We start from the raw sequence: 15,476 nt of genomic DNA on the forward strand, positions 1-15,476 counted from the left end.
TTTCTGGGTTAACCATACATAAGTCTTCAAAGAGATCTTAAAAATATAGTCACAGCCTTGCTGCAGGAGTTTAGGTGAAGTTTTACAGTCTACTTACATAGCAAATTAGATTAGATGATCCTCATGTTGCCTTCTGGATCTAAAATCCATCAACACATATTTTTAGAGGAACAGGAAGCCTCTGAGCATGATTACCACTTCAAAGATACAGAAGGAATGAATAAAATATGATTTGTTTCTTTAAAACATGCACTGGAGTTGTCGTCAGCAAGTAGCAACCACTAACCCTGCAGAAACTTGTCACTTGGGCTTCATAACAAAGGAGTCAGGCACTGGACATCCCAACAATCAACAGAGAAATACTTAAGAATGTGTCTTTTACAGGAGACAGCAACTGCAACATGTGCATCAATACTTTGGGGAAACGACCCACCCTCTTTAATACACAGCATCCACTCAGCACTCACACAGGTGACAATAAAGAGGCAACAAACCTCCAACCCTCTGAGGTCTGTGAAAAGCACCAGAAGAAAAATGTCATGGGAGAGTAAATCATGTATTTACTGGGGATGTTATTTTGTCTGTAGACAGAAAAAGTAAAAACAGTCATCTCCTCCAAGAACATGCATAAGAAAAAGGAAGATGCTTCTAAGAAGCCTGTTGGCTATGATCCTGCTCACAGGTTCAAATTTCTTCCCAAAAACATTAGTGCCTCTTTCACCCACTAGCTCCCTGCTATGGAAAAACACTTCTTCAGAGTCTGGAAAATGCTGTTTGATCTCAGTAAATTACATCTCACTGCTTGTCGGTTTCTGATTGATGGTGTAACTTAGGGAACAATATCTGTGTATGGAATAGTGTCTGGAGAAGCAGTCAGGGATTATTGAAAATACAGTATTTATGCAGTTTAAAAATCAGTGGAACATTACGTATAATTTTTTTCTAGAGTGATGAAAAATTACTGAAGTGCATTTGGGAACAAAGGGTATAAGGTCTTTTGTCTATTTTTAAAAACACTTGGCTGGTAAGACTTCTCAGTGAGTTAGTAGTGATGGATGCAAGAAAAAGTGTCAACTGCAGTTGAGCATAAAACCAACTGCTTCTCCAACCAATGGGCAGAAAGGAAGACGTCACTGTTCAGTGGTGGTTAGAAGAGAGGGAATAAAATAAAGCTGAAGAAAAGAGAAGGAAAATGAACCAAGGATCACTGATTTCTCTAAGCCATTTAAAACTACTAGAGAAGGAGGAGAAGTCTAAGGTTTTATCGCACCATGTGCTGTTTCTTCATCCATCTGATATGTCACAGTTAGTTGGAAGACTTTCAGAAACAGTCACTATGAAAGAAAAACCACCTCCTCAACATAAATGATTCTGGAGTTAGTGAATACAAGGGCTCAGTGCTGACTTACACAAGCCACAGATACGACTTTATACACACTTCACCTTCTAAAACATCATTTGGATCCTAAGGTCCTGTCATGACACAACCACACGACACAAACTAAACAAACACCAGGACTTTAGCCACAGAAAGACCCTTATGGAACCTACACGACATACATCCTTCCACCAGACAGAAAGAGGACAAGACGGATTTCAATGTAGAAGGAGAGAGAAGTAAATGAGGATGGATGCTGTTACCGGTGCTGTGACTCTGAAATAAAAAACCAAACAAAAACAACCCACTAAAACTTGGCAGGTGTAAAGTAAATGAAAAAAAATACTTCCCACAGACCTTACAAAATTAAACTGCCAAGTTCACTGATTGGTACAGAGAAACAAAACACATGAAAAGCTTATTGTCCAGGCTCAGGATATCTTTGAATGCCAAAGAGTGTGAAGATTTTGTTCTCTGTTTCTCTTCTTATTTCTCTAGCATCAGTTACTGACCAGATTCAGTGATGGAGAGGCAGCTCAGTGGAGTTGGACTACTCCAGCAAAGCCATGTTAACACCTGTGTTAGCACTGTCTGCTATGGGAGTAAGGGAACAAGGAAGCACGAAAAACACTGTCAAAACAACAAGGTAAATTCACCAGTGCTGGAAATTACTGCAGATTACAGTAATACTTAGGAGAGCCTGAAACACAATATGGAAAGGAAGATTTATCTGCAGTAGTTTTAAATTAAGCAACATGGTATGATGAGTTTGAAAAAAAAAAAAAGGAAGCAAGTCTGCGAAGGGCTTCATTATATGGTTGGGATGCAGGAGTAGCTCCTACATGTGGTTAAGAAAGGACGGCAAAGGCTCAGTGGGAGGCCTGTGGAAAAAATCACAGCACTTCTGAGAAGAAAGGTAATTCTGAGGTTAGAGTAAAGATCATTTACTCCTGTGAGAGAGTCAGGTGGTAAGCACCAAACACAGTACCTCAAGTGACTGTACAACTTAAAAGACATATGTAAGTGCAGAAGGTACAACTGACTAGACTCCTGAACCATGAGGCTTCTGAAGTAAAAGACTGCATGACTGTACACCATCAGCCTTCCACCACTGCCACCACGCTACAAGCCTTCCAGTAATCAGCCACTATCTTTAAAACAGCTACTCTATGATGCTTAGCTTCCTTCCCAGCAGCAACCCACACCTCCTGGGTGCAGGTCCAAGGCAAGGTGGTGCCACGTACCCCAGTGGGTGCACTTACCTTTTGCTTTCAGCTCCAAGGAGGGGGTGTCCTCAGAGGTCAGGATTTGGGGGACGCACATGGGAGCGCCAACCCCCTGTCCCAGGTAGGAAGCAGGTGGGTAGTAGGAGCACATGCGGTACTGGGAGCTGACTGCGTGGTGTCTCTCCATACCCTTCACCTGTCAGAAGAGAGAAATGCAACAGCAGCCTGTGAAAGCCAAGCCCCAGTGCCACGGGGGCACCCCACTATCCCCTCCCTCCACCCCTCCACAGCTTTGATGGAAGTCACAGTGGGTGCATGGAAAGTAAAATTCTGACATGCTGGCCTTGGGTTTTTGATTTGGTGGGTTCAAAGTCTGCCCACACTGACCAGCTACAGGTGGTGTGGTATGAGATGTAACCCAGCAGCAGCAGCAGCAGCAGTAGCACACCTACGGCTGTTGTATCTTACTGCAGATGGAGATGCATCTGGCACACAAGCAAGTACCCTTCATGCAAGCAGCTTCCTGCAGAGTCTCCAGCTTATGGCAGAGAGAAGCGTAAGCTCCTGGCCAGTGTCAGAGGTGAAGTGTCCATCCAGCTCCTACACCTCCCCAGAGACTAACCCATCTCAGACTGGTGGTAACTGCTCTGTCCGGGACCTGCTGGGTGGCTAGGGAGGACAGTCCTATCGACCGACTCCCACAGGATATGCTCCATGGCATTGAGCAGCGACACACAAAAACAAACACACTGTTTTTCTTGCAACACCGTAAAATGGGAAAAATATTTTCCTGAGTTACCCAAAAAAACCAAGTTGTGTTTAGACTACACAAGAGCCGGTTTTAGAGCCACAACTGGACACCAGCCAGAAGTCTGCTGTGTCAGCAACATGTCCGTCAGATATGCCTTCTACCTTCCACAGACTGCAGCAAAGCGGCAGCACTCAGAAATCAAAGTTTATCCTACTCCGATGCCCTGAAATCATCTAAACCGATCTCCTCAGAGAAGTGGTAATGCTTTCATAAATTTCTGTTTTATGAAAGAACTATCAGCTACTATTATTTGTTACAAAGCCCTACAATGCAATGTGGCCTCAGTGCTCCAAAAATGCAGCCAAAACACTTCACAAGATTAACATTTTCAACAGGAAAGGTAACACTAGCTGGTTTCCCTAAGTATGCTGGGAAGTGACTGATTGAAAGATGAAAAGCTTCTGGGCAGAGACAAAATATCAGAGTTTTGCACCAGTTATTGATAGCAGTAGCAACAATAATGCACACCCAGCTATGCCATTACACAATGTCTGTGTAAGCTGACATGCTTGACAGCCTTTTCAGAGACGTCTCACCTCAGGTCTGCCAGCTCCAGTGTAGCTCCCTCGGGTCTGAGCCAGCAGCGCCTGGAGCCCTATCCCTCAGCCCTTCCCAGGCTGCAAAGCTCAGAGCCAGGGAGCAGCGGAGGCTGGGTGTGAACCTGCTGTCCCAGATGGCTGCCCCATGCCAGCAGACCTACAGGGTCTGGTCCTGCCAGTAGGAGCCACCAGCACCTCCCAGAATGCGGTCACCCCTTGTTTTCCAGGGGTCCCTGTAAGAACTCCATATTCATTTTCACATGCCTAGCTGCAAATAATGTGGCCCTGTTGGTGCTCTCTGAGGCAGATTTGCAGTGAGATTAAGTGCAGAGAGAGAGAGAGCATGGTGGCTGTTCACAGGGAAGCAAAGTGCACCTCTGCCTGACTTCTGACAGCAGCACACTCACATATTCTTGCACATGTACTGGGTGACTTCCTTTTAGCCTGTAAAAGTTAAAGAGTTTTTGTATTATAAATTAAAGCAATACTTAAAACTTTTGGTTTTCTACCTTCACATGCAGAAAAAGTTGCATCCAGAATAAATAGTAAATTAGTCTTCAAAATTTCAATGAGTCATCCTGAGGAAGCCTGAACTCAAAACAACCACTGACATTGGCTCTCCTCTTATGACAAAGGGCACTCTCCTCTTTGAAAACAAGACTCCCTCAACAAAACCTTGCCTCAGTGCAATACAAACTGCCCAAAAGCACAATCCAAAGGGCATTCTGAACTGGCGTATCTGCAAAGCTCAACAGCTCTGGAAGTACTGGGAACAAAAAAGCTGGCAAACTCCTCTCTGTCTGCTGTGTTGCACACACTGTCTTCCTTCCCCTGGTGGGGTAGGGCAGCACCCACGGACCACACATCTCCACCTCTCCCTTGTGCAAGGCCATGTGCACACATGTACAACTGAGAAAAGCTTGCCCGAAGGAGACAGCATTATTTCAGCTGTAACAAAATGGAGGGATCCCTCCCTGGCACTGAACCGCTCATGCACACGTTTCCCCTCCCTGTAGAGTGGATGCAGTGATCCGCCTCCTTTCAAGGATTTTTTTAGGGGTTTTCTCCATTTCTTAAAAAAACAACTCACCTAAAATCTCTAGATGCAATGAATTACTACTATTATTATTATTAGTGTGTGGTAGCTGGCTAGCAAGAGACATGTTTTATAATCTTATTACCCACACCAAGTCTATGAACCACAGTTCGACTGACAGCCAGAGGCTTGGCTGTGCAAAGAATATGCTGTGTATTAACCACTGAAGAAAATCTAAAAGCTTTTGGTTTTGTTTTATTAAACTGTTTAGAATCCACACCACAGTAAATCTGAACCATAAGGTTGCCTTTTTATAGTGCTTAGCAATCCTGTTTTACAGTAACAATAAAAAAACAACCAGTTGTAAAAATTCTTGACCTTAGCGCTGCCATTAAAAAGCGGGCTTAGGAGACCACTATCTCATGAGAAGGGACATTTGGTCTGTATTAACTCCTGCAGCTCTGTGGAATCCTTACAGGTTTTTGAGTGCTAGAAAGGGAGATCAGGACAGCCGTGGGGAGGCCCTGGAATATTCAGATTATTTTCAATCCGGGGCAGTTCAGCTTTCTAAATGCTAGACTCATGTACCAGGTTTGGGATCCTGTCCTAGGTCCTGTCCAGGGGCAATGCTGGGGTCATGCAGGTATCACAGGAGGAGAATGCCTGGCATTTTGGTGTCCCTTTCTGCCTCCCTTGCCTCTTCCAGCCCTACAACAAAGCTGAGACAGGCATGAACTGGGGCAGTTCCACAAACCACTCTGGTTTGTATCACTGCAGAGTACACACCAAAAAAACAAGGCATATTTTAGGTGAGCAAGAGTTGCGCAAGGGAAGGGCATGCATTAGTCTTTGCAGAGGGCAAGCTGAGCTCCTAAGTTGCTTCCCTTCCAGCCACACACTGCTTGTGCCCTGCTCCAGCTGCAGGATTCACCAAGTAGCTCACAGACTTTAATGGGAGACACACATCATCAGAGCAGCACAGTTGGTCTACGGAACATTTACAGGTTCCCCTAAATTGTACAACACAGCACATAGTAATGTTTTAAAAGGTGTACTGCAAGCAACAGTGGGATGCTTACACTTCATGAACAAATAAATACGGCCTGATTTGAAGACCATGACTGCATTGGAAATTCCTTCCCTGTGCCTTGCAAAGCCACTGTGAGGAATTGAGAGGCAGCTACAGTTTGCCCTCGTACAGATAAACTGGAAACAGGACTTGTTCATCACTGAGCAAAACAGTCAGTGCAGCCCTCCAGCTGTGTCCAACAGTGACAAAATACAAAGCAAAATCCAGGAAAAACATGAGGAAAACACTCTTGCATCAGACCATTCCTGTAAAAAACCTTTATCAACAGCTGGTGGAAGAGCATGTAAAGCTCAGTTCCTCCTTCCAAGCTTCTGGCAGCATCTGCATAACCTCTACATATCTTTTCATGGAGAAAGAGCTGAGGGGAGAAGGTAGCCAAACCAGGAACAGGGAAGTGACAAAGCAGGCAGCAAGTGGTGACTCACTTCTCTAGCCTCAGAGACTAGAAAATGGTCCTGCCCTTCCCAGATACTTATTTAGGCAAAACATCACCTGTGTAATTCTTTTACTTGCAGGAGCTGCCAGACACGATCTCCTTGTGAGCCACTGTTATTTTAGCAGCAGCTTCACACTTTGCAGTTGATCCTGACTATGGGGTTTATTTCCAAGAAAAACAAACAGGAAGAGGTCATGGGTGCTACTCCTGGGTGACAAAGGCTGCAAAAAATCATGTTACCCAGGATTTCCATCCTTTTATTTCACCCATGAGTCAGCAACAGCTTCCTTCAACCAAACTCAGTAATTATGGAAACACCAGAGAAACTCTTAAAAGTTTAACATAGCCTTCTCCTTCTGTCTTGAAGTCAATCTTAGCGGGCATAAAATTGCATTTGTGTCATTGCTTGCGAACAACAGAATTCACAGGTTGGTTTTTGGCATGGGCAAGAAGGCATCCACTGGGCATTGAAATGGGAAAGTCAGGCATCAGTAATCTCCCCTCTGTCACCTGTGAGCTGTGTGACTGTGGCAAGTTATTTAACACTTCCCTGCCTCAGTTTCTGCATTATAAACCAGGTTTGCTGCTCTCTCCCACCTTGCAATGCTGCGCATGTGCTGACCCCTCACAACTACTGTTGCACTCATGCTGCCCAAGGTGTTTCATTCCTAAAACCAGCTAAGCATGTTTTCCAGCACAAGGAAAAAATGAGTGTATGATACCCTGCCTTGACTTACTTTGATTTTAGCACAGAAAATACAAGACACATCTATATCTGTCCCTCCTTGATAGACAAACTTAATTAACCTTTGCTATTCTGTTCCAACCCATTCTTTTAGACAAAGGCAGTGACCCATAAACAATATGTTACCATCAGAATCTCAACTGCAGTGACACCTAGAGATATAGCCCTATCAGCAGTATTGGAAAATAAACCACTTAGATTAGCTCCTCCAAGAAATATGGATTGCATTCATGTCACACATGAGCTATCAGAAACATGAGGATACTTTTAGCATAAATCTGTAGTGTGAAGGGTATGCTATGAATACGGTAGATAATTCACTGCTTACACATAAAATTGGGACTGTCTTGGGTGACTTGCACAATGTGTATATATTTAAACACACATGCACACATTTTACACTGACTTGTGAAGAGTAAGGCTGCAATTTCTGTAAGAGAGACAGGCTTTTTGGAGGAAAAACTGGGCCAGAAACCAGAAGCAGGTGGCAGAAGTTGAAAAGAGCCATCTTTTTTTACTAGCCAAGTGGCTATTCTTCAAACTCCTAGCTGTCCTATCACAGTCATATTCTTCTGGATTGAGTAAAAGAGAATTTTTTCACGTTTAGTACTTCTAAGAAATCCTTAAAAACGAGTTTCCTACATCAGCAATACTAAATATTTCGTTTCCAAATGGTAAATGTAAATCCCACATTAGAAAATGAGTTAAAATTTCCCAGTCTCTCTCAAGTATTTATTTTTGCTCTAAACTGGTGTAAAAAAAAAGCAGAGGTTCTAGAAGTGAGAATACCGGTTTGCCAAGTTGCACTAAAGGTGGGGGAAAAAAAATAAGAAAAATGAAATTGTACAAAATTCTGAAATGTGTCCAAAACCTCCACACTAGCCTTAACCTTTCCCAGGACCAGGATGCCTGGAGTTACCAAAGTAACAAAGAAAAAGCAGCCACTTGTCCCCAGGTGTGGGGGCACCTTCTGTATCTTGCCAGTTTTTAATGGTTCAGCTGTATGAACCAGAAGTTTTAACATTTTTTGGGGATGATGTTGACTCACATCGAGTCCGGATGAGACTCGTGCTGTGGATCACATGCCAGCACTCTGTCATCAACTAGAAAATCAACTCTGATTGGATTCAGATGTGTCCCTCAAGGTTTTACTTTTGCTGTGATAGAAAATGCTGCAATCACCCCATGTATTTCTATTGCAGTGAGACCAGTTTCAGAAGCACCAACTTCCAAGTACATCAACCTGCTCTGACTTGCAATACTTTTGCTGGCAAACTGATGTTACTGTTAATTGGATTGAATGCACACAAACTCCCATTGTAATGAGCAAATACAAGAGCTTCAAGGGAGACTCCAGATGCTCACACAGGACTGGAGTGAAAGGAGATGTACAGTAACCACCAAAACTGCTACACTTCCTACCAACCTAGGCTTGTCTCTTCCTCAGGTGCAACACCAGACATATCTGATTATCTGCCTTAGAGCTGACAGGAGCAGCAGAATATAAATGACCAAAGGAGTCTCAACCAAAACAATAATCTTCATTACACTTATCAAAGAGTGATGGATACAGCTTCTGGTGTGACTGTCTATAGATGAAGAAAACCTACAGAGAAATATACAAAATATTTGCACCTTTATGAATCTACTCAAGCATGTGAGCCTCTGCAAAGAACAAAGACTAATGAAATCTGACATTAATCTACATTAAAGATTCAGTGATTCAGTTTATTTGCTGATGCTCAATGATGCATTAATCCTCATCTCATCCCACACACACTCACACGTTTCCTCCCTGGCTATTCTCTTGTGCTCCTTAAATTCTGAAACAGCGGACAACTGGGCTGCTCAAGGCCTTGTCTGCATCCAGAAGTTAGCTTACACTAAATATGCAATTCTCCCTATGTGGTTAAAGTTGTTCTAGGATCCATGAGCCTGCACGAAGTGAGCCTGGAAAAGCCAGGTGCCTTGTCTACCCAGCTTAAACTAGAATACCTTCCAGTGAGCACACCGATGACTTCTACACTCAAAGAAACCCTCCTGTGAGCTCACACCTGAGCAAGCTGCCCTAATTTGGTTACAGCAGGTACTGCCCAGCTATGATTCCGGCAAAGAAACAAAGATCAAAAACTTTGATTGAAACAGTTATAGCAATAGAACTTAGATAAGAATATTCACTCCTACCGGACTCTGGTTTAAAAAAGCCCATTCATGTAAAAAATAAATTCAGTCAGTACAACCAGCCCAGCAGAAGTCCCTGTGTAGGTAACAGCTATGTATTTCCTCTGAGAAAGAAAAGCATGCACAGGTTTGCCGGCAAAACCTCCTGAAGGTGTAAGCAAGGTCTGATTCCTCTTTGAGGATCATGCCTTGAATGAAACCCTCCTTTAATTCCTTACTGTGCTTGACAGAAAGCTCATCAATTATTCATCCCCCATTTAACACTATTTCTGTGATCTTTCCTGGCTGGTAACCCGCATGCACAGAATCAATGTTTAACCATGTGCAGCAACTGAGACCTCGTTCCCCTTGCAACAAACCATCTTCAGTGCCACATGGAGTTTTACAACCTCAGCATCACTGCACCCACTGCCACCAAATGTTTTCTAGCCTCTCACTAAAACTTTAAATGATTATTTGTGCAGTATTACGCTGTTGTAAGAGTACGCAAACTCTATGACTCAGAACTCTTCCAGCAATAACAATCCTACTTGCAGATCAGTCTGAGAAACAGCCTGTAAGTTACATAACACTGCCCTTGAAATACACTCTGCCCTACTGCCCAGGAGAAGTGGGTCCTGAGTTTAGGACACTTAGAAGCTGGGGAAACATCACTTCTGCAGGCAAAAAGCAGCACCTTTATTCTCTCTGCTCAGACATCTAACCAAAACAGCACTGAGGGATCCCAAAAGGTCTGCTCTGGAGAAATTAAAATCTTAGATGTGCTAGATAACTAAATTCACACGAAGGTGAGTAGAATCATGTGATATATCCCACAAGGGACATCCACAGCTTTGAAGCTGCTGGTAGAAGGAAAACAGTCCTTTCTGACAACAGCCATCTCTTTTTTCCTTACTTACCTCTTCAGTATCTCACTAATTTGAGTGACTTAATTAATTAATTAATTAATTCTGCACTTAAGCAGAAGTTAGTTTCTGAAGGGCCTGAAGATAAAAATTAATGGAAACCTTATTGCTTTACAGGGTGTCAAAGGTTCCACAAGCAAAAGCCAATCTCCCAAGTGAGACACAGAGTCTCTAAGCCAAGACTTTTTATATAAATGACTGTACAAGACAACAGAACCACAAGGACACCACATCTTCATTCCAAGGTTTAACGTATTTTAAATCAAACACTAAATGCTAGGTGAAGTGTGGGACTAGCAGCCTGCAAAAACATTATTTTCCCAAGGCAAATGTTGCCACCCTTCACTTGTGTTGTGATGGTGTCTCCATGCATCAGAAAGGTAAGTGCTGCATGCAGACGCTTGAGAAGTAACCTTCTATCTGAAATACTGTGCTATACCAGATTAAGCCAATCAACCAAAATGAAAGAGTTAAAGAAGCACTTGGCATCTCACCCCATTACCATGCACAAAATCTTGTACCTTGCCTTGACTCATTTTCCCCTTGGTCTGGTGGTCAAATTCATCAGCTAGAGACGATGCCATCCACTGAAAAGGTGTACCTTCATGTATCAACACACCAAGAGAAGAGAGCTCTCATGGCGTGGGCTTGCACCGCAGAAGAGAGAGAGACAGTTTCTTATCCCATACAGCTGTACTCACGGCAAAAAAAGGGACATGGAATAGTGATAAATGCTACATGCTCAAGCATGTGAGCCTCTGCAAAGAACAAAGACTAATGAAATCTGACATTAATCTACATTAAAGATGTAGATTATTAAAGATTAAAGATTATTGTAGATTAAAGATGTAACGCCCTGGCATTAGTTTCAGCTCCTCAGTATCAAAAATTAAAATGTCCTTTCAGAGCTGGTCCCTGTGCCAGAGACACCTGGCTAGAGAAACTCTCTGTCAGCAAACAGGACGACCTATCTGTTCCCTTACACAAGGATGTTTTGGTGGACATTTCATTGTTGAGTGGTTTCACAATACAGCCTTTGCAGAAGCAGCCTGCCCTGTCTTGATGCTCTACAGAAAAGGTCTGCCCCCTCCTGTCCTTACACAAGGAACACAGGCATACACAGACTCAGAGGGTACAGCCTTACTAGTTCAATCTCAGATGGAAAGACCATCTCTGCAGTGCAAAACCAAACAGTTTCAGAGTCACTGAAATGTTTCCACTTTGCCAAGAATCCCCCACTTTGGCAGATTTCTCCTTTTTCCAGTTTCTGACCAGTACTGAGTTGGATGCTACAATTATCAAGTCTTAGAGTGAGAGGGCTTGATTTGCTTTATATCCTAACGAAGTACACAGAGCTCTGGTTTGAACCTCTCAGGTACTGCCTGTAATGTGAACTACAGAAGTCAAAAAGCACAAGCTCTGAAGCTGTCATTGCCAGAACACACAATCAGCAATATGCCATGTCACATTCAACTGACTGCAACCAAACCACTGCACAGCAGGATGGTCTCCTGGGTCACCTCAGCACCTCAGATGTGAAACATGGAAAAGAGTATGTTTCTGAAGAGGAAAGACTCCCAGAAATTACACCTGAGGCTCTCAGGATGTTATGTTGGGCAACTAAGTTGGACTCTTTTTCTGGAAAACAATCTATAATCTGCTGTGACATAATACAGAAGATAAAATCAAGTGAGTGCTCTTTGTGCTTGTGGCAATTTATCCATACCATTATCACTGTCCAACTACGTAACTGCTTTTGTTGTGCTGCATTGCTATCACCCATTCTGTCTAATTTTCTTAAAATGGGTCCTAATGCCACCCTGGAATATGATTCTGGTTTTGCACTGCCATGAAACCAGCAAACAGGAGGTCAGAGACAAGTCCAGGAAACAGCCTGTTGTCCATCTCACTCTTCCATGTAACACCTCTGTAAGATCATACCTGCCACTGTTTTCCTGACTGGCTTGGCATGTATGTCGCTGGGACACTTCGAAGGCTGTTCTTCATGGCCGACCCTACAATCGTACCCCCTGTCTCACTTGAGGAAGGCTCACTGGCCACTGCCATCTGGTACTGGGAGTAGTTGTACAGGTTGTTGTAACAAGGATACAGGGACGGCTGGTAAAAACTGCTGTAGTAGGTGGAGTCCACAGCCAACTCAGATGTGCTCTCCAAGTGCCCTCTGCTGGGGATGGAAGGGACGTCCTGAATGAGCATCCGTCCCTCTGGAAAAGAAAAAAAAGATCATTATCTTTCACCTTCTAATGAGCTACTACTCCTCCCAAAGGCTGGACAGAGTGCTAAGTAAGAAGAGGTAGGAGCTGAAAGTGAAACACGGCTGCGTGTTTGGTGGAAACTCAAGTGGACCAACAGCTACTCGGAGTCCAATACTGCCACCCAGACGCACCACAGACTGCAAAACAGCAGACAAAACCAACTGCAAGTTAAGACAACGCTCTGAATCCTCAATCAGTATCAATTGCTGGGGATAATGATTTACATCACCTAACTTTGCAGTCTATTACTTTTTACCCTGTAACAGTGTGCTAAGTCTCTTGTAACTCTCTAGAAGCAGAAAGGATCTAGCGACAGAATGACTCCTTGCAGCCAGTGTCCTGAAGGTGAGAGGACACTTTCTGAACATGCCTCTAGGAAGGGCAAACAGCACAAGGCAAGAGAAGCTGCAGTAGGGAAAGTAGCACAGGATCAGCCAAGGTGTCCCAGAAACCCACATGCTACCTGTGAGCAGTAAGGTCCTCAATCCTTGCCGAGCCTTCATACCCAAATTTAGCTCCTGTACCTACAAAATCATGAAGCAGAGCAAGATCCCCCACCAGTAGCAAAGGAGGAGGAGGAGAAAGGTATTGCTCCTGACTTGCTGCGTCCACTCTGGAGTGCCTCCAGACCAGGAGTTAGCTGGCTGCACTCTAGACAGGCCAGGTCTGCCTCCCTGTCATTCCCTAAGATGGGGATGCTTCTCAGACAATGAGGAGCCATGATTTCCCCACTCCACTGCAAACCAGTGCCTTGCAATATTTGCAAGCATGAAAAATGGAAGGTGCTTGTTGCACACCAAGTTCTCTCTGATATGCGCTATCAGTTGCATCGCCAAGCCAGACACAACAAAAAACTGCCACAATCTTATATACAACTACAAGGGAAAAAATAAAATATCTAAATCCTGCCATATCTGCAGCTCTGGTTCCAGTGTGCATGTCTGTGACCCTGCCCTGTACCAGTCCTCTGTAAGGAGCTCCTGCTCTTCCCATGATGTTTGTTCAACTGTTTTGTGGAAGAGAAAACAATGTAGCTTAAAGCACACTGATGAGCTCCAAAGAGCTACTGGTATGGACATGAAGTAGCATGGGCAACAGGCACATAGGAAATAACAGCCCTAAGCGACATTTCAGGCAGGCCTAGTTTGTTTTGGATCTTTCTCTTGGTGTACCTGTATCTTGGCTACTTACCGGCAGAAGCAATATAGTGGCATTTACCAGCCTCTCAGAGACATGGTAACAACTTCTACTGTACTGTGTATTAGCTGCATACTAGATCCAATAATCAGTTTTACCAATTATTGCCATTTACAATGCAATTCTGTTTCACTTCTTCAGCTGTAATGAAAGCTTTCTGCAATCATGGATGATCTTCTTTCACGTCACTAAATTACACAGAGCCCCCATTCGGTTCTTGCTGACATTCTGTTGACATCAATGAACCATTCACATTTATTAGCAAAGACTGTTTTATGCCTCCTGCATCTGATTTCTCTGCAGAACCAAGTCAGCTGGCCTTGTTTATCTGGAGTATTTCTCAAATTTGCACACAAAACGGAAGTGCCTGCAATGCCACAGAAGACTTTTCAGAGTTTCTGCACTTTCATTTTTATAATTTTTTAAATTGCTATTATTCTGCTTCTGGGCAAGACTCTTAGATCCTTTTGTCTGTATCTTTGATAAAATCAGAACTTAGACCACTGGCATAGCACAAGCCTGACTTCCCTCCCTAAATTTACCTCTCAAATAAAGCTGCATACCAATTGTTCTGCTTTAAATGTTGCAAAATAGAAGCCAAAAGCAAAATCCTCCAACACACTCCTTGCTGGGATACAGATTTCATATGACAGAGACATGCAAGGCAGTTGTCCTCTGAACTCCTGACAGGGCTGTACTATGCTGCACAAATGCACGATTTCTTCTAAAATCTCTGCAGTGTCTTTCAATTTACAGTGCATCATTAGAAGGGCTACTACTCCCCATTAAAAATACTAGCATCAGGAAGATGAGGTCTTTTTACACCTATGTGATCTGATGAGGGGATCAAGATTACCCTCAGTCAGTTCACAACAACAGTAAGTCAGGCAGGAGTGTTGATCTCCTGGAGGGCAGGAAGGCTCTGCAGAGGGATCTGGACAGGCTGGATCATGGGCCAGGGCCAGTGGTGTGAGGTTCTACAAGGCCCAGTGCCGGGTCCTGCCCTTGGGTCACAACAACCCCAGGCAGTGCCACAGGCTGGGGCAGAGTGGCTGCAAAGCTGCCCACAGGAAAAGGACCTGGGGGTGCTGGTGCCAGCAGCTGAACATGAGCCAGGGTGTGCCCAGGTGGCCAAGAAGGCCAATGGCATCCTGGCCTGTACCAGCAACAGTGTGGCCAGCAGGACCAGGGCAGGGATTGTCCCCCTGTACTCAGCACTGGTGAGGCCACACCAGTATCCAGTTCTGGGCCCCTCAGTACAAGAAAGGCACTGAGGTGCTGCAGCGTGCCCAAAGAAGGGCAATGGACCTGCAAAGGGTTTGGAATACAAATCTTGTGAGGAGTGACTGGGGGAGCTGGGGTTGTTTAGCCTGGAGAGAAGGAGGCTCAGGGGAACCTCATCACTCTCCACAGCTGCCTGAAAGCAGACTGTGGCCAGGTGGGGTTTGGACTCTTCTCCCAGTAAGAAGTGGCAGGATGACAAGAAACAGCCTCAAGCTGTGCCAGTGGAGGTTCAGGCTGGACATCAGGAAGAACTTTATGGAAAGGGTTGTTAAGCATTGCAAATGGGCTGCCCCAGGAGGTGGTAGAATGACCGACCACTCCTGCAGGGTTTCAAGAAAGGGCTGGATGTGGCAGTAAGTGCTATGGTCGAGT

At 44.2% G+C, this 15,476-nt stretch overlaps 1 protein-coding gene across 2 annotated transcripts in view; it reads right to left on the minus strand.

Annotated features, from left to right (window-relative positions):
• The window catches only part of DMRT1 (doublesex and mab-3 related transcription factor 1), a 57,751-nt gene that overhangs the window by 22,297 nt on the left and 19,978 nt on the right, over positions 1-15,476 (minus strand). For both annotated transcript variants that reach the window (XM_032097022.1, XM_032097023.1), the window contains exons 3-4: positions 12,289-12,572; positions 2,641-2,800 (exon numbers count right to left, since the gene is read on the minus strand). In XM_032097022.1, the coding sequence (XP_031952913.1) occupies positions 2,641-2,800; positions 12,289-12,572 (444 nt within the window). The remainder of the gene's footprint in view (positions 1-2,640; positions 2,801-12,288; positions 12,573-15,476) is intronic.

Source organism: Corvus moneduloides, chromosome Z (assembly GCF_009650955.1).
Source record: "Corvus moneduloides isolate bCorMon1 chromosome Z, bCorMon1.pri, whole genome shotgun sequence".
Classification (NCBI taxonomy): Eukaryota; Metazoa; Chordata; class Aves; order Passeriformes; family Corvidae; genus Corvus; species Corvus moneduloides.